This window comes from Mustela lutreola, chromosome 9 (assembly GCF_030435805.1).
Source record: "Mustela lutreola isolate mMusLut2 chromosome 9, mMusLut2.pri, whole genome shotgun sequence".
NCBI lineage: Eukaryota > Metazoa > Chordata > Mammalia > Carnivora > Mustelidae > Mustela > Mustela lutreola.
Genome location: NC_081298.1, coordinates 106,133,609 through 106,153,084, shown reverse-complemented (window position 1 = coordinate 106,153,084; position 19,476 = coordinate 106,133,609). Strand labels below are relative to the sequence as shown.

The window sequence follows — 19,476 nt, the reverse complement described above, 5'->3', positions numbered from 1 at the left end:
CATCTTTGTAATGTTGAGCTTATGAGGAAAGAGAAAACACTTAAAAAAAAATGTGGAAGGTAGCAAGGATTAGAAGCTGAGTGCTCAGGCACTTAACTGGCCCTGGTGCCTTCTCTCTGGGCCTACTGCCTAGAATTGTTGCGGGGGAAGAAAATTCAAACCCTTTTGAAAACCAGTTGATCACATAAATGTAACCCTGGTAGTGTTTTATGTTTTAAAAGCCACAAGTGGAAACTGTGTAGCTATAAAAACAGAGCAGTTCATCTGGTAGGCAGTTTTCATTCTGCAAACAGAAAATCTGGTCTGTCATCTCCCTTCTTGGTACCTGTTCCCTCACCTGCAAGTGAGGGAGTATGTGTGAGGTCAAGAGGGTGGTACATGCAGAGGTGCACTGGGTGGTGTGGATGCCCTTTGACCACTGCAGCCCTTGCCTTTAAAATATGAATGGGCTGAGGGCCTGGCTGACTTCGTCAGGAAAGCATGCAACTCTTCTTGATCTCAGGGTTCTGAGTTTTACCCCAGGCTGGGTGCAGAATTTACTTAAAAATATGCATATGTGAACAGGTACACATAAGCCTCATTGGGTGCTCACGAAGCCTTGGACACTTAAAAATGAAACACTCATTTTCTTTGCCTGTATAGTCTTCTAAAATAAAGCAGCAGAAGGTAAAGAAGCACGTTCAGAAAGCTGAAAGGAGGGGCGCCTGGGTGGCTCAGTGGGTTAAAGCCGCTGCCTTCGGCTCAGGTCATGATCCCGGGGTCCTGGGATCTAAGCCCCGCATCGGGCTCTCTGCTCAGCAGGGAGCCTGCTTCCCCCGCCCCCCCCCACCGCCTCTCTGCCTTCTTGTGATCTCTCTCTCTTTCTCTGTCAAATAAATAAGTAAAAATATTTTTTAAAAATAGTTTTAAGGGGCGCCTGGGTGGCTCAGTGGGTTAAGCCACTGCCTTCAGCTCAGGTCATGATCTCAGGGTCCTGGGATCGAGTCCCGCATCGGGCTCTCTGCTCAGCGGGGAGCCTGCTTCCCTCTCTCTCTCTCTCTCTGCCTGCCTCTCCATCTACTTGTGATTTCTCTCTGTCAAATAAATAAATAAAATCTTTAAAAAAAAAATAGTTTTAAGAAAGCTGAAAGGAAGGTGAAGAGATGGAAAGGCTGAAAACCCATTCATGTATTCATTTACTGAGCCAAGTCCACTGGCAACAGAACTGAGATTAACCAGATTAAGAGCTGACAACAGAAAAGCAAAATTAGGATTCAAAGGCTGACTTGGTATGGTGTCAGGAAAAAGTATTGCATATGTATAATGCTAGATTATAGTCACTTGTTGATTTAGATATGAATTTTCATGTTGAAAGACTCCAGGAAATGCTCTGGATTCCAAGATGTTAGACCTAGGTTCTGTGACTTATTAGCTATATTTTGGGTAATTTATTTAACCTTGTATAAGCTACAGTTTCCTCAAATCTAAACCCCAGATAAACAGTATCTCCCCTGGGCACCTGGCTGGCTCAGTTGGAAGAGTATGAGACTCTTGATCTTGGAGTCATGGGTTTGAGCTCCATGTTGAGTGTAGAAATTACTACTACTAATAATAACAATAATAAACTCAAAGGAAAAATAGTATCTTCCCCATAAGGCTGGTACGAGGATTAGCCATTTTGTGGGTATAAATACCCGACCCTATGCTGGGACATAGTTGGTCTTCAATAAGACACATTTTTACATAAATTTCAATGTCATTTAGGTAGACTCTTTAATGAAAGATGTTTGGTTGTCAAACTATAAAATCAGTGTTGATGATGAGCCCTGCTATCCACAAAACAAAAATTATATATATGAAAATCCTCTCTCTCCGAAATGCCTGTCAGCCCTTGCTCTTCAGTCTGTGTCTGGATGCTGAGGCCTGGTTGCCAGTCCTTGTCTCTACCTCTCCTACCCCTGGCCTACAGGAAAAACCAAGGTGCTCTGAGCCCCCTACAACAGAGATCTTTGTTGTCCATGACTGCACTAGAGAAGCCATGGAGGCAGTGGGAAAGTGGCCTCCTCAACCTCTTCAGGTATCAGTTCCATCCTGCTACCAGGGGTGAGCGGGAGAGGCAGGGGCCAGATGACTAAGAGATGATGTGGGGGCGCCTGGGTGGCTCAGTCAGTTAAGCATCAGACTCTTGATTTCAGGTCAGGTCCTGATGTCAGGATCGTGTGAGACTGAGCCCCATGTTGGGCTCTGCACTCGGCACGGAGTCTGCTTGTCCCGTTCCCTCTGCCCCTCCCACTTGTACGAGAGCTCTCTCAGATAAATAAATAAATTCTTAAAAAAAAAAAATGATGTGGAAACCTTGTGAGTGGTTGGCTTCTGCCACCTCAAAAGTTATGAGGAAATTGGGGTGTGTGGGTGGCTCAGTGGGTTAAAGCGTCTGCCTTCGGCTTAGGTCATGATCCCAGGGTCCTGGGATGGAGCCCCACATTGGGCTCTCTGCTCAGCGGGGAGCCTGCTTCTGCCTCCCTCTCTGCCTACTTGTGATCTCTGTCTGTCAAATAAATAAAAAAATTTAAAAAAAGTTTTAAATCAAGAGTAGGATACTTAACCGACTATACCATCCAGGCTCTCCAAGACACTGTATTTCCTAAAGCTAGTTTATACCCCTGAGATTTCATATTTTAACTGTAAGGATAAACATTTTCCAAAGACACTTTGTAGAACTAAGGGAAAATAGTAGTCATTTTGGAAATGATGCAAGAGCTAAGCATTGTTCATTTGAAGAGAGTTGGATGAGAGGCTTTGAGGAAAATTCTGCTCACCATGTGGTTAAAGCCCAGGGCATTGGTCCTCAGCTATCCCACCAGAGTCATCTGGGAATCATTTTCAAACAACATGTGAGTGCTTGGCCTGGTTAAAAAAACCATTACAGATCTTAATGGATCAAACTCAACTTACGATGGGGCTACATCCCAATAAATCTATTCTAAGATGAAAATACCATTAAGTTGAAAGTACATTTAATACACTTAAACTACTGAACATCATGGCATAGCCTAACTTACCTTAGATGTGCTCAGAACACTTAAGTTGGCCTACAGTTGGGCAAAATCACATAACACAAAGCCTATCTTTTTTTTTTTTTTAAGATTATTTATTTACTTGACAGACACAAGTAGGCAGAGAGGCAGGCAGGGAGAGAAGGGGAAGCAGGCTCCCTGCTGAGCAGAGAACCCGATGCGGGACTCGATCCCAGGACCCCGAGATCATGACCCGAGCCAAAGGCAGAGGCAACCCACTGAGCCACCCAGGTGCCCCACAAAGTCTGTCTCGTAATAAAGTGTTGACTACCTCATGTTTACTGAGTACTGTACCAAAAGTGAAAAATAGAAAAAAGGTGTGTGTGGAGAATATTCGACTGTTAATCTGTCAGTTGTCTACCCTTGTGATTACAGTGCTGACCGGGAGTCTCAGCTCATTGCCACCAACCAGCATCACAAGAGAGTGTCCTACCGCCTATTGCTAGCCCAGGAAAAGATCAAAATCTGAATTTAAAGTACGGTTTCTACTGAATGTGTCACTTTGACACCATCGTAAAGTCAAAAAACCTAAGTCAAACCATAATAGGTCAGGGACTGTCTGTATTAAGTAAAATTATGTCTCAATTACTACTTTAAATCTGTTAATATAGTAGTTGATGATGCTAAGATAAGTTTCTCTATTGTTAATAGAATAAGGTTAAAGATAACCAAATTGAAATTCTATGGAAAGTCAGGCTAGGGTTATTAGAGGAATTTCTTGAAACCAGGGCATGTTCCTTAGAAGAAAAAGGGTGACGATAGAGGGTTCTAAATTTGAAGGCCGCCTATATGTCTGTTTACGTGACCCTGTTAAAGAACAGACTGGATTTGAGATGGGGTAGAACTCTGAAGCATGCAGTGGTATTCTGTTGATTGGTTTTCATTTCCTCATAACTTTCTTTTTTAAGATTTATTTATTTATTTGACAGAACAAATTTGAAAATGTTTGACCCATTAAGTGTTCAAACTTGAATAAGTTTAATGTTGAAGCTGTGTGTTTCCATACCACTTGGCACAATTTACATCAAGTTTTGAACTTACTCCGTTTTGCAAAGACATCATATATGTGAAGATACATATTCAGTAGGTAGGCAGTCATACAACTTTCGAACTACACCTTCAGGTTTGTCCGATCATGATACTTCTGGTAAGGATCGTCAGCATACCAGTTCCGTCTCTTCCAGAAAGACGTTGTCATTTTATCTAAAAGCTTACTCTGGGTTTTATTGCAGAACACAAATTCCCTCAAGCGCCTTTTTCTTGCAGCCGTCTTTTTCCATAATTTTTTCTTATAACCAGCCTGTTAGGTGATATTATAAAGACATGCAAAACATGATGTTATATAGGAAACAACAGGTATCTTCACTATTCATGGTTTACAGGCTCAGTGGGAACAAAGATGAGACTTACTGGGGCTGGTATGTTTTTCAGAAAGATGTGATTCTCAGTGAGGGGTAGATACACATACAGTTTGAAAAAGACATAATAATAATTTAATACTCTGATAAAAGATTATTTCAATTAGAACCACAGAAAATAAAGCCAAATGACTATTTGTGGTAGGTGAAGTACAGAGCAATGATAAATAATTACAATCACTAACTTTACAACATACTATTATTCTCATTTTCAAATTAAAGAGAAACAACCATCGATTAAAGAAATTAACGGTAGCAGGCCAAGGTCACAGAACTAGTAAGAGTTCTTAACTACTGATTTTTCCAAATGTGAAGGATGAAGAAGGGCATTCCTGGCTAGCTGGTAACGTTCGTGTTCATTTAAGGGGACTAAGTATTACAAAGGCTGACAAAACCCAGTTCTCAAGTATACTGCTTCATTTCTTCTGTTCCACTGAGGACCAATCTAATAAAGTACTAAGTAATAATGAATAATGAATAAATAATAATAAATAAATGAATAATAATAAATAATGAATAAGAATGAATACAAAGGAGTGCTGAAGGAATGGATAACTCATCTGTTTAACCCAGAACTGCCATATAGACCACTCAAGCATTATTAATTTTGAAGAATTTTTAAATTAAAAAGGAAGAAAAAAAATTAATTTCTGAAGAAAAATTAGATAGACTATAAAATCTATAACCATAGTCTGTTTAGACTAGAAGGGATCTTAGGTGCCACCCAGGTTAATAGGTGGCAAAAACCACACAGAAAGTTATAGGGGAGGAGAGACTAGAACTCAAACTATTGCTAAGAGCCCTGTGTCCATTCATGACAAGGGCGCTCTAGGGCACTACACTAACAACAAAAAAACCACAGCCCTGGGCTGAGAAGGCACCTTGGGTTTCTGACATGTCTTGGTGTCATCACTCTGACCAGCAACTTGGGTACAGTTACCCTCAGAAATAAGGAAACATTCTTTAAGAGTTCTGGTTTTAGGGTGCCTGAGTGGCTCAGTGGGTTAAAGCCTCTGCCTTCGGCTCAGGTCATGATCCCAGAGTCCTGGGATCGAGCCCTGAATCGGGCTCTCTGCCCAGCAGGGAGCCTGCTTCCCCCTCTCTCTCTGCCTGCCTCTCTGCCTACTTGTGATCTGTGTCAAATAAATAAATAAAATCTTAAAAAAAAAAAAAAAAAGAGTTCTGGTTTTAAAATGCTAGATTTTTTTTCTACTCCTTGATTATAATTTAAATGAAAGATTCAAACCCAAATCCCCTTCTCTGTGTAATAATTTTCTAGCTTGCAAGCCAATTTGGGTTCCTGTGGATCTCTGACTTACAGGTTAGGATTAGGGTTAGGGTTAGTTGCTGTCCTGCCTATTACTACTAGTGACCTCTGATCATTATTCTGTGGAATGCAACCACTGTGAAAATGCTTGAAGTTTTTTAGACACTCTCTAGGTTCAGAAATGGGAGAGGGGCACCTGGGTGGCTCAGTGGGTAAAAGCCTCTGCCTTTGGCTCAGTCATGATCCCAGGGTCCTGGGATCGAGCCCCGCATCGGGCTCTCTGCTCAGCAGGGAGCCTGCTTCCCCCTCTCTCTCTGCCTGCCTCTCTGCCTACTTGTGATCTCTGTATGTCAAATAAATAAATGAAATCTTAAAAAAAAAAAAAAAAAAAAGAAATGGGAAGGAATAAAACTGCTGCAGGAAGTATTTTCAGTTTTTATACATTAATATAAATTAACCCACCCAGCTTTTTTGTTTTCCTCTTAATATTACATTTTGATGAAGCAGGCCATTCTGTATTTAGAATACCTTTTGGGTCCTGAGTGGCGACTAGGCATTATGACTGGGGAATCTGATCAGGTCCTCTTTAATAACATGAGGGTTTCAGGGCCCAATAAGGGATGGAGACAGGGAGGCAAAAAAACAAAAACAAAAAACCCACCCAGCTTATTTTATCTAAGGCCAGATGAAGACCTGGAAATAATCAGTATGATAACAAGGGGGAAGAAATTTTTCAACAGTCCAAAATTCACAAAATTCAGAACTATTCAGTGAATGACTTAGTTCAGCTACTTAGGAATTACATGAGCTTCTGTTTATTAGTGTAGGAAATAACTACCAAGGTACTGTTCTGAAGGAAGAATGAGCTAAGAGTTCCAGTCAACATATTTACCTTAAATTTAGGATTGTTTATAAGATAGGAGATAATCCTTTCAGCGTTTCAACTAGTGAAGTCCTACCAATTAAGTGTTTTATTTTAATGGGGAAACAAATTTTGATCTTTAAAGAATCATTTAGCTTCCAAGTAGTAAAAGGGAATTAGAATTTTGAATAGTTATCAAATCTCAAAGGTGGTTTTGCAAAACTCTATTCTTTAGCTGCTTTCTAATAATCAGATACTCTGTTTCCGAGAATAAAAGACGGGAGTGGAAAAGCCCAGACGCGTGCTGTGGGAGAGGACAGAGCAGTAATACTTTGTCAGAGGGCCCCTTAGAGGCTGTGATCCCAGGTCAGAGTAAGTGTTCAGGTTCTATCCGATATGGACCCCAATCACACACACCGACAGAGAGAAAATCATGAAGTTAAAGAAATGTACATGGGGTTAATACCCTATCATAAAGACTAACATCACCTAGGGGCGCCTGGATGGCTCAGTAAGTTAAGCCCCTGCCTTCAGCTCAGGTCATGATCTCAGAGTCCTGGGATCAAGCCCCATATTGGGTTCTCTGCTCAGCGGGGAGCCTGCTTCCCCATCTCTCTCTGCCTGCCTCTCTGCCTACTTGTGTTCTCTCTCTTTGTCAAATAAATAAATAAAATCTTAAAAAAAAAAAAAAAGACTAAACCACCTAGAGAATGCAACTGTCCCTCAGAACAATGTATTACTTAAAATATAATCCCTGGGAAATTTTACTAGTTACCAAGCACATTTAGATATAGCCTTAAGAAAAACACATACTGGCAACAGGCCTCTGGGGGAGAGAACAATATACGGCCTTGAAGCTGAGCAGCTGGGGATGCCCGGCTCGCTCAGGGAACGCTGCCTGCTTCATTTTTCCGGCTTCATTTTTCCCGTTATCTCCCCTTTCCCCCCGGAGAGCACCTATGGCTGCTTAGGTCAGTCCTTTGAATGTGCTTGTTCAACTATAAACTTTATACTACTTGTACAGACATGTTTTGCCCTCCTTGTTTATCTATAAGGCATAGGACTAACGTTTGACCTTCATCGACTCTTCTGTGGACTATTGTTTCTATCTAATAAGAGCGAGCCTGGGGTGCCTGGGTGGCTCAGTAGGTTAAAGCCTCTGCTTTCGGCTTGGGTCATGATCCCAGGGTCCTGGGATCGAGCCCCGCATCGGGCTCTCTGCTCAGCGGGGAGCCTGCTTCCTCCTCTCTCTCTCTGCCTGCCTCTCTGCCTACTTGTAGATCTCTGTCAAACTAAATAAAATCTTTAAAAAAATAATAATAATAAGCAAAACTGAGGAGTTACTCAGGGCAGCAGTCTTTTCGACTGTTGTCCCCTGCTCCCAATCTCTTGCAGCTGACTTGTTTGTGCCTAATTCTTCTCCTGTTTGCCGACTGGAAGTGGCAAGAGAATCCAATCCAAAGTAGGCGGAAGAGCCCATCAGCTCCCAATCTAAGCCACGCCACAAAGTCCCTGCTGAAGGCTGCAACACTCTAGGCTTAGAGAGGGCCTCCCCACAGGCCGGCGCACATGGGGGCTGTCACATGGCTTCCTGTGATCATCAGCTAAGCCAGCATGTAAAAGACCTGAGATGAACACGTCCTGCAGTGAGGGGATTTACCACTGTGAGTGACACCGTGTTTTACGAATTCATTTACACTGGGGATGCCTGCCAAACTGGTACTTAGGCACAGCACTGTTCAGAGCTACTGGTAAATGGGAGGAAGAGACATCAAAGAATAGGGGCTCCCACTGCTTTTTCAGTCAAATGACAGTGTGAATCCTCACCTTCCTCCTCAGCCACAGGCCGGAATGAAGTCGAAGAAACCTATAGATGACAGCTTTCACAGTCTTTCTTTTCCCTTTCCGGGAGCTGAAGTACGTCACCGTTCTGACTGGTGGCTTCAGGACATGTGGAAGCAAGGGAGCCACTCTAAAATATAGTAAAAAAAAATGTTAACTCAGCGATAAGACTCATTAGAGGATAAAGGCCATTTCCATACTTTGAAATAAATGGAGTTCCGCTGAAACAAAGCCGACTTTAATATACATTGTTACTTTCAATGACCCATGACACTAAGCGTAAGTAAGAATAGCCACAATCACGAACTTGTAAGCCTTCCATCGAGTAGCCCCTCAATCCCTATGAGAGAATTTATCCTATCTATTTTAATCACCTGATTTCTTATCTGCCCACTAGGCTATCAAGCCTTTGAGGACTTCAAAGGATACAGTTTATCTCTGTATCCTTTCTGCCAAGAACTGGGCACCCAGGAGTCCTTAACTAAGTATCTGTCGACTAAATGAATACCAGCCTTTCACGCTGAGCATCTCGTTCACCCTCCGCCTTGGCTGAGATCTTCCATCCAGGAAACCACATCTAGAACATGGAAAGTGTGCTCTTTAGGGTAGTCCCTGCTGCTGGCACGTAGGCATATGGGGCTATCAATCATATTCTCCCACCACAGCAGGCAAAGTCAACATAATAAACTGCAGGTAGGCCGAGAGTACCATCTGCTTCTAAGATGTCTTTGCAGACAGGAACATTTTACAATTTGGGTCTAAGCATCCGTTTACTGAAATACACCCTACCTCTTGAGGATTGCTGGAGTATGCCCACATGTCAGGTTTCTGACACATGTGCTAAGTCCGGGAGCAGAGGAAACAGTTGGCATTGGAAGAGAACGAAAATGTTGGGCGGACAGTGCAGAACTGAGACAGGCATTCCTGACACAGTTTTGATAGGCTGAAGACACCAAAATGTTCAGGGGCCGTAAGACTCCTGTAAAGAGAGAAGCATACTTATTTAATACAATACTCCAAAATACGCATCCAGATATTTAAAACGAATGTGTCGAAACAAGGTGAGTATCAGGCTCCCCGTGGAGCTTTTTACCAACTTTACTGAGGTATAACTTACCACAAAATTACCCATTTGTGGGTAATTCAGTGCTTTTTAATAAATTTAGAAAGTTGTGCGACCATCACCACAATCCACTCTGATGCATCCTAGCTCTGTGTTCAACAGTAGGGACCGAAACAGTTGTAACAGTAAGTCCCATCTGCCAGATCCTACCCTCTGATGAGCCAGGGCTCCCTAGCACACAGTGCAACAGCAACACAGAGACACGAAAGCTTGGCCATTCCCTGCAGAGGCAACAGAGTGCCAAAGAGGAGTCATAAAGAAAACAAAAAAGGTCCTTGAGCTCTCCTCTAGAAAATGAACAGGCCACGAGAGGAGAAGGTAGAGAGTCCAGATAGGATGAACAACACCCACAAAAGCAAGTGGGGCTGAAACAAATACATGCCCAGAGCAGGGACTGGACCTGCCAGAGGCTGAGCACTGCTCACCTGACAGTATGGCAATGCCTGGGTGCGGCTCAGAGGCACCTCGTCGGGTGGGGGGTGGGGAGGCCTAGGTGCGTAGACCAAAGGCAGCCCTCCTCACCCATTCTTCGCATTAGTGCCAAAGTAAGAGTCCAGGGCTACAAAGCAGAATCACTCACAAGGCACTGCCTCGACTCAGATTCTGAGTCAAGGGTGGGACTCAAGAATGTGCACTGAAGAAGCACCACAGGATGATGGAAATGCCCCCAAACTGGATTTACTAAAAATCATCAAACTGTACATATAAAACGGGTAATTTTATGGTATGTAAATTGCACCTCAATAGTTGCTTCAAAAAAAAATCAAAAGTTCCATCACTGAGACTGCAGCTCATCCAGGGCTTAGAACTGTTGCCTTATTGTCCATTGCACTGATTTCATGTAACAAACGAGGGGCAAGCGTAGTGGGGGACTGGAGGGCTGGCGTTTGAGTCGCACTGTCTACTCACTAACTGTGACCATGGGCAAATTATTTAGCCCTTCTATGGCCCAGTTTCCCCAAATTTAAATAGGGTTAGTCATGGGAAGGTGACAAGAATTAAATGAGAGAAAACATGAAAAGCACTAGGAAGAGCACTTGGCACAGAGAAATCATTTAATGAATGCTAATAGCAGATAGTAAAGAGCAGAGAAATGTTTAGCAAAATGGCATGTTAACAGATGACAGGAGAAAGCGTGAATCCTTAAAACCCATATTTTGTTTTGTTTTTAAATTTTATTTATTTATTTGAGAGAGCGTGAGAGAGAGAATGAGAGGGGAGAAGGTCAGAGGGAGCAGCAGACTCCCCACGGAGCAGGGAGCCCGATTTGGGACTTGATCCCGGAACTCCAGGATCATGACCTGAGCTGAAGGCAGTTGCTTAACCAACTGAGGCACCCAGGTGCCCCCTTATTTTGTTTTTGTTTTGTTTTGTTTTAGGAGCTGAAGCTTCAAATTCTACCTTTCTCTCTCTCTTTTTATTTTTTAGATTTTATTTATTTATTTGAGAGAGAGAGAAAGAGCATAAGCAGTGGAAACAGTAAAGGGAGAGGGAGAAGTGGGCTCCCCACTGAGCAGGGAGTCTGATGTGGGACTTGATCCCAGAACCCTGGGATCATGACCCGAGCTGAAGGCAGACGCTTAACCATCTGAGCCACCAAGGCACCCACAGCTTTTTCTTTTTTAAGATTTTATTTATCTGAGAGAGAGAGAGAGAGAGAGAGAGAGAGAACAAGATGGGGGCGGGTCAGAGGGAGAAGACGACTCCCCACTGAGGAGGGACTCCACTCTGGGATCATGACCTGAGCCAAAGGCAGCTGCTCAGCTGACTGAGCCACCCAGGCATCCCACCATATTTTGTTTTTTTGTGCTCTGTCAAAGGTAACAATTTTCAAACTAGAATGGGTAATATAAACATTAATGAGTGAGTTGAAATCCAAGATTCAGGAGACTGCTGAGAGAGTCCCTCTGGGAACTTGGAAGTGAAATTCTCTACTACCAGTCATTCAAGTCTCCAGATATAAATAACTTGTATTTCAAAGAACTGTAAATATTTGTAGACATGAGTACAAACTAAGAGTTAATCTTTGGAAGATTAAGTGATTTGAAGAGGAGGACAGTAGACAAGAAAATGTATCAGTTTCACAAGGTCCTCAGAACTTGGTCTCTTGGTTAAAACAAAACAAAAAAAACCTCTCAGAAATTCTTAGAAACCTCTCCTGAAGGAAATGAGCAGTTAAGTCTAGAACAAATAAATGGGTAAAATTACAGGCTCATTTATAGGAAGAAAAAAAAGAGAACGGATGAACAGGAAGTGCATACAAAAAAAGAAAATCTGTATTGTTACCTGGGAGTGACTGTTCCTTAAAAAGAACTTTATTCTGGGGCACCTGGGTGGCTCAGTGGGTTAAAGCCTCTGCCTTCAGCTCAGGTCATGATCCCAGCGTCCTGGGATTGAGCCCAGCATGGGGGGGAGGGGGGCATCACTGCTCCGCAGGGAGCCTACTTCCTCCTCTCTCTCTGCCTGCCTCTCTGCCTACTTGAGATCTCTGTCTGTCAAATAAAGAAATAAAATCTTTTTTTTTTTTAAGATTTTATTTATTTATTCGACAGAGAGAGATCACAAGTAGCAGAGAGGAAGGCAGAGAGAGAGGAGGAAGCAAGCTCCCTGCTGAGCAGAGAGCCCGATGCGAGACTCAATCCCAGGACCCTGAGATCATGACCTGAGCCGAAGGCAGCGGCTTAACCCACTGAGCCACCCAGGCGCCCCAAGAAATAAAATCTTAAAAAAAAAAAAAATTCATTCCATTTTTTGATGTAGTCACTAGCCTGGGAAATCATGGGAATGTCTAGACACAGTGTATTCTGATTTTAGGAAGGCATGTGAAAAGGTTTCTTTATATTCTAAAGAAATAAATGTGGGCAGGATGATAGTACAGTTAGGTAAATTCCAAGCTGACGAGAAACTAGCCCCAAGTTAGTTGATTGCTGTTCTGATCAAAGTCTCTTCCTGGCTCCCTAACTGATTATATTTTCCTCAATTTTTATGAAGGTCCTGAAGCTGCATATAGCATATTTGTCAAATCTGTATAAAAGCAAAATCCAAAGACTATATGGACTCAAAGTGATCTTGGTAAAACAGATTAAAAAATTAATAAGACAAAGTCCAGAAAAAATACAGAGGTTAGAAAAAAAATGAAGGAAAGATGAATCTTGCTTGATAGCAGTTTCTGGGGAAATAACTTGAGGGCCTTATCCACCATACACTCAGGTGGACCAGCCCTATGTTTTAGTTTCTAAAAGATGAACAAAGCCTACTTCAAAATGTATTGACAAAAGGGCAGCACACAAATCAAGGGCAGTAATGAACTGTTCCTTCAGTCTTCTGCTCTGTTTGGGCATTTTAATACACACTGGCTTTCTCTGAACACATTCTTACATGGAGAACACAGATATTGTAACAAAGAGAGTGACAACAAAACCAGAGTTTTGAAGGGATAAGAGGAGGAAGAGGGAACAAGGAGTGTACTAGTGAAGAGTCAAAAAATGGGATAGTATGTTTGGGGAATAACAAACAGCTCTGTGTGTCAGGAATCAAAACAATGGGGATCGGGGAAGGAAGTAAGTATGACTGTTTAAAGTAGTGGTCTTCAAGCTTTTTTGATCCCTTACCCTCTAAAAGCATTCTTAAAAATTATAGGGCTCAATACCACAACCCTAAGATCATGACTTGAGCTAATCAAGAGTCAGATGTTTAACTGACTGAGCCACCCAGGCACCCCTATTTTTTTTTTTTAAACATTTATTTATCTTAGAGAGGGAAAGGGAGAAAATCTCAAGCAGACTCCCCACTGAGTGTGGAGCCCCACTCGGGGCTCAATCCCATGACCCTGAGATCATGTTCTGAGCTGAAATCCAGTCTGATGTTTGACTGACTGAGCCACCCAGGTGCCCCTGAGGTGACTTTAAAGAAGCACATCACCTTCACAGTATCAGGCAATGCTGAATATATATATACATATTCTAATTCAGCAATTCCACAGCCAGTTTTGTAAGTATACACACTAGCACACTGTAGAGAAACCCTTGCACTCATGTGCCAGGACATAAGACACTTTGTGCCTGGCCCAAAGTGAAAACACTCAAATGCCCAGCAATCCCCAAACGGACAATTGTGGGGTGATCGAATAAGAGACTATTATATGGGAACAAGAAAGCACTACAGCTACACCCAAAATGAACTAATTTCACAAAGTAAAAGGCACAAGAGTACATACTGTGTGATTCCATTCATGTAAAGTACAAAAACAGGCAAAGCTAAACAACGTATTACTTAGAGATGCCTATATAGATAAAACTATTACAGAAAAAAAGACAAGTTAACAATGAAAGGAGGCTGCTGTTTATATTTAGCAGAAAGAGGGATTTTTTAAAAAAAGATTTTTATTGTATTTGTCAGAAAGAGAGAGTGAGAGCACAGGCAGAGAGACTAGCAGGCAGAGGAAGAAGAAGGCTTGAAAGGAGCCCGAGACTGGACTCGATTCCAGTACGCTGGGATCATGACCTGAGCCAAAGGGAGCCGCTTAACCAACTGAGCGACCCAGGCGTCCCAGAAAGAGAGAATTTGGATTAGGAGAAGCACAGAAAGATAGGGAAGAGGTTCCCGGTTGTGTTCTCTGTCCTGACTTTGGAGTTAAACCATTCTCTTTAGAGTTAAACCATTCCTGTATGTTACCTACATTTTTCTTTATATGTTATTTTCACAATTAAAAAATACCCCCATAAACATGTTTCCTCCTTAACAGTTGGAAATTTTACACTGTAGCTTTTTTATTTCTATTCTTACACAGAATTTTATCCTAATTTATTTTGTGTTTATGTAATTTACCGATAATCTTATCATATTTAAATAATATTTTTGCTGAAGTCCTTAGAGCGAAGTCAACAATTTAATTGCCTTCACTCCTGTCATCTCTCTCGGTCGAGAAATCCTTATGACTTCCTTTGTGCGGGGGACCGAGTGAGCAAAAAACCCTGCACATTGTGTGAACCTAATACATACAAGCTTGCTGTGTGCCAGACACTATGCAGGGCACTTTACATGCATGAGCTCATTTAGTCCTCGCGTAGACAGTGTCATCCTCATTTTAGAGCTGTAGAATCTGAGGTTCAGAGAAATTACTTTTTCAAGGCCAAATACATGAGTGGCGAGTTCTAGCCTCTAAACGAGGTTAGCAGGGACTTTTCTGTCTCCTTCAGCACACCTCCTCTGCCCCAGTCCTTTTAGTCTGTTTTCTAGGTAAGGCGGAACGGCCAGGAGCCGGTAAGAAAGCGGAAACCCGAGGACACCCAGGTCCGCCAGGGCCCAAGAGTGTCCGGAGAACCTCCGATGCGACCGGCCGAACACAGGCAGTCCCAGATAAAATTCGGAACAATCCTCTGGCCTTTTTTTTTTTTTTTCCCCCTGTTAACCTCTACGCTTAAACGCCTATTCCATCCTGCACCAGTCCCGCCTCCTGTGAGGAGATAAATCGAACACCGCGTTTTCCACTGACCTGACGCCGCTCTCACAACGCGAGCAAAGACGGGGGCCGCCATCTTGTGGCCCCGCCCTACGGCAGCCGGATTGGTTCTAAAAGTTCCAGGGCAAAGGGGAATTAAGAATAAGAAATTTGGGGGGCGCCTGGGTGGCTCAGTGGTTAACGTCTCTGCCTTCAGCTCAGGTCATGATCCCAGGGTCCTCACATCGGGCTCTCTGCTCAGCAGGGAGCCTGCCTCCTCCTCCTCTCTCTTTCTGCCTGCCTCTCTGCCTACTTGTGGTCTGTCTGTCAAATAAATAAAAATCTTAAAAAAAAAAAAAAAAAGAATAAGAAATTTGGGTGGAGTCGAAGGAGGAGGAAAAAAAAAAAAGAAGAATAAAGGAACGGTCAAGGCAACCTTTATTGAATGTCTTCTCTATACCAGGCTATTCCCCACCGCTCCAAAACAAGTGCCTATGAAGAGTGTCTGGCATACAGTAGGCTCTTGAATTTTTAATGAGCATTTTGATTGACAGATCTATTTAAAGTACACAATTTGAAACACAATTTCTTTTCGCTCATTTTATTAAATTTGAGAAAACAACTTATTTTCCTTCCAAAGCTGGTAGGGAATAGGCTGAGTGGGACATAGCAATGTTGTTAGAAATTTTTTATAAATTGAATGACAACCATAATTAAATGATGTAAATATCCTAAGGCTATCACAAACATTTTTTTCTAATCACTAACACTGATTGTCATTTGGTAGAATAGCATTTCAATCCTTCCTAAATAATTCTATGTTCCTTATTTTATTCTCGATAATTAGTGATTATACACTTTTTCTAATGTTCAAACAGGAAACAACAAATCTCTCACTCCTTCTCGTTGACTAAGCTATTCCATGCATATATAATAAATGACACCATATGCTAATTGAAATGGCTAAGGATCAAGACTGGTCTCCAGGAGTTCACATTTAATAAGGAAACAAGCATAGAACATAAATACAAGGCAGATACACACTCCACAGGAGTAGTTCTAAGTTAAGGAGAGAAGTCTTTCTGACTGAGATGATCAGGTAGGAGGTGGTAGAATATAATATGAATCTTAAAGAACGGGGAGGATTTTAACAAGGGCAAGGTCATTCTTGGCAGTAAGAACATGAAGAGCTAAGATGAAAAGAGAGGGAGCCAGGTCAGAAAGATACAGGATTTATTTATGGGAATGCTTCTCAAACTTTTTTTTGGTCTTAGAACAAGTTTAGGTACTTAAAAACTGAGGACTCCAAAGTTTTTAAATTACATTTCCAATTGCTGCTGTAATAAATTGCCCCAAACATAGTGGCTTAACACATCACAAATTACCTTACAGTTCTGTAGGCCTTAAGTCTAAAATGGGTTTTACAAGACTAAAATCAAAATATCCAGGGTTGGGGCATCTGGGTGGCTCAAGTGGGTGAAAGCCTCTGCCTTCAACTTAGGTCATGATCCTGGGGTCCTGGGATATCAGGCTCTCTGCTCAGCAGGGAGCCTGCTTCCCTCTCTCTCTGCCTGCCTCTCTGCCTACTTGTGATTTCTGTCTGTCAAATAAATAGATTAAATCTTCAAAATATCCAGGGTACTCTCTGGAGGCTCTAGGGGAGAATCTGTTTCCTTGCCCTTTCTAGCTTCTAGAGGCTGCAGGCGTTCCTTGGCTTGTGCCTCCACCCATCTTAAAAGCCAGTAGTCACACCCCTCTTACTTCTGCTTCCATTGTCACATATCCTTTTCTGACTGAAACCCTCCTGTCCTCACCTTTTACTCATAAGGACGCTTGTCATGACATTGGGCCTATGCAGATAATCCAGGATCATCTCCCCATCTCAAGAGTCTTAATTTGGGGCGCCTGGGTGGCTCAGTGGGTTGGGCCGCTGCCTTCGGCTCAGGTCATGATCTCAGGGTCCTGGGATCGAGTCCCGCATCGGGCTCTCTGCTCAGAAGAGAGCCTGCTTCCCTCTCTCTCTCTCTCTGCCTGCCTCTCCATCTACTTGTGATTTCTCTGTCAAATAAATAAATAAAATCTTAAAAAAAAAAAAAAAGAGTCTTAATTTAATTACATCTGTGAAGTTCCTTTTCTTTGTCATGTAAAGTAACTCACAGGTTCTAGGGATTAGGAATATGTGTATATGTTTGGGAATAATTATTCTGCCTATCATACTAATTGATTTTAAAACAATTATTTTTATAATAAAAATATGCTCACAAAAATAACTATTCCAAGATAAAAAAATTAGAAGTTTTATTCTATTAACTTTTTTTTTTTTTTTTTTTTTTGCAAATCTCTTTAAGGTCTGGTTTAATAGAAAGTTGGATTGAATTTGCTCATGCATTCAATGTTGTGACATCACTTGTCACCTAGCTTCTGGAAAAACTCTACTGTAAAATTATGAGATAATGAATGAAAACAGCAAATAATATCTTAATATTATGAAGGTAGTTTTGATTTTTATGGATCTTCCAAAAAGGTCTCAGACTTCCTAGTAAATCCCAGTTCACACCTGAGAACCAACTGAGAATGTTTTATCCTTTAGTTCTTCCGGGTTTTAGGGTATGGAAGTGGGTATAAGCTCTGTAAGTATATAAGCTCTGACCACCACAATCAATCATTGCTTTTTTTTTTTTTTTTTTTTTTTTTTGAGAGATCACAAGTAGGCAGAGAAGCAGGCAGAGAGAAAGGAGGAAGCAGGCTCCCACTATGCAGAGAGCCCTATGCGGGGCTCTATCCCAGGACCTGAGGTGAGATCATGACCTGAGGCGAAGGCAGAGGCTTAACGCATTGAGCCACCCAGGCGCCCCCAATCATTGCTTTTTTAATCTCTCATGTAAGGTGGCCCGCCAAGTTGAGCCTTAAAAACATTCCCATGTGCTGGAAAAGTACTGAGACATTTCATAAATATTCTTTGAATTGGCAGTGGGAGTCATTGCACATTTTTGAACAGAGGAGTGATTTAAAGTTGTGTTTTTATTTTTTTAAAGATTTTATTTATTTATTTGACAGAGAGATCACAAGTAGGCAGAAAGGCAGGCAGAGGGAGAGGAAGGGAAGCAGGCTCCCTGCTGAGCAGAGAGCCCGCTCGGGACTCTATTCCACGACCTGGAGATCATGACCTGAGCGGAAGGCAGCGGCTTAACCCACTGAGCCACCCAGGCGCCCAAAGTTGTGTTACTTTAGAGGAGTCCATTTTAAAGCAAAAAAAAAAAAAAAAAAAAAAAAAAATTCATAAATTGGATGTGGAGGTTGAAGATTAAGGATTTGGTCAAATGGGACATTAGGAAACAAGAGAAATTAATTTTGGAGTTTGAGATCTGGAAGCTGCAGAAGTTGGTAACAATGTTCAGTCCCAAAATGTGGCTGGGTCACACATGGTTAGAGCAGATTGAAATTGTATTGGTATTGAGAGGTTTATGGCCAAGATGTTAGAAAAGTCATTACACTGGCATCACCCAGCGTAACAGCAGTGGTCAGGAATGGGGTGGGGAGACTAATTTAATTGCTAAAATTACTTTTAAAAAATGGGAGACTGCTCTGGAGGCTGTTGGGTGATGGTGATATGAAATAGAGTGCAATATTATTAAAGTACACTGAAAAGCAGTGAACATATACAAACATAAGTATTCGATTTTAGTCAATTTTCAAATCCATTTCTCCATTTTACAAGTGGGATTAGTATCATACTGTAATACCACCATACTCTAAAAAAGTGTAACTCTAGGAACACCATACTCTAATAAATTACCTAGTTAAGACCTTCAAAAACTTTGCAAACACAATAAATATACGTTATTTAGTTTCTTTGGTGTGATGGTGATAAGATCATTATTAGTACTCATAATATCGAATACTATTTTTGGCATATAACATGCTAAAACTTGGTTACAGACTCAGTGGAATACTTTGAACAGTTCTGCACTGACCGCCTTAACTTCCAACCCATCCCACAGACTGTAGCCAAAATGATCTTTGTAAAATGAAAACGTGGTGGGAAAACCAGTGTGGTTTAATCTAGAAGGAGTAGAAGCGGTGGAACCCGAAGAATCTAGATTTCTAGCTCTGCTCTGCCATTTATTAGACACGTGAACAACACACTCCGCACAAAGGTTTCTCCGGTGTTCATTCACCCAGCCTTCCGTAATCGGGACGACTCCCTGAAGAAAGGCTGTCCAATGAAACAAACACGCAAACCAAGAAAACACCATTGTTTACGTAACTTTCGCCAAACTGCTTTCTACGAAATAGCCAGCTGACAGAGGCTGAACTTCTCCCTTGCTTGAACTCCTCGAAGAGTAACATCCGCTTTCCGCACTGATCAAAGCCCGAGTTACACACTCCTTGCCGCCTCCCGATTCACCCACTAACCCTTTCTTGGGGCTACACACCGGAACTCCGAAAGCGACCCGGAAGGAGAAAT

The 19,476-nt window shown here is 42.0% G+C and overlaps 1 protein-coding gene across 1 annotated transcript; it reads right to left on the bottom strand.

The window, feature by feature from the left end:
* Positions 1-4,010: 4,010 nt before the first annotated feature.
* Positions 4,011-15,317, bottom strand: MRPL35 (mitochondrial ribosomal protein L35). The gene is made up of 4 exons (XM_059188304.1): positions 15,063-15,317; positions 9,235-9,424; positions 8,431-8,575; positions 4,011-4,356 (listed from the first exon to the last, which is right to left on the bottom strand). Exons 1-4 carry the CDS (start codon positions 15,103-15,105, stop codon positions 4,168-4,170), a joined length of 567 nt encoding a protein of 188 aa, XP_059044287.1. The 5' UTR covers positions 15,106-15,317; the 3' UTR covers positions 4,011-4,167.
* Between the last annotated feature and the right edge of the window lie 4,159 nt (positions 15,318-19,476).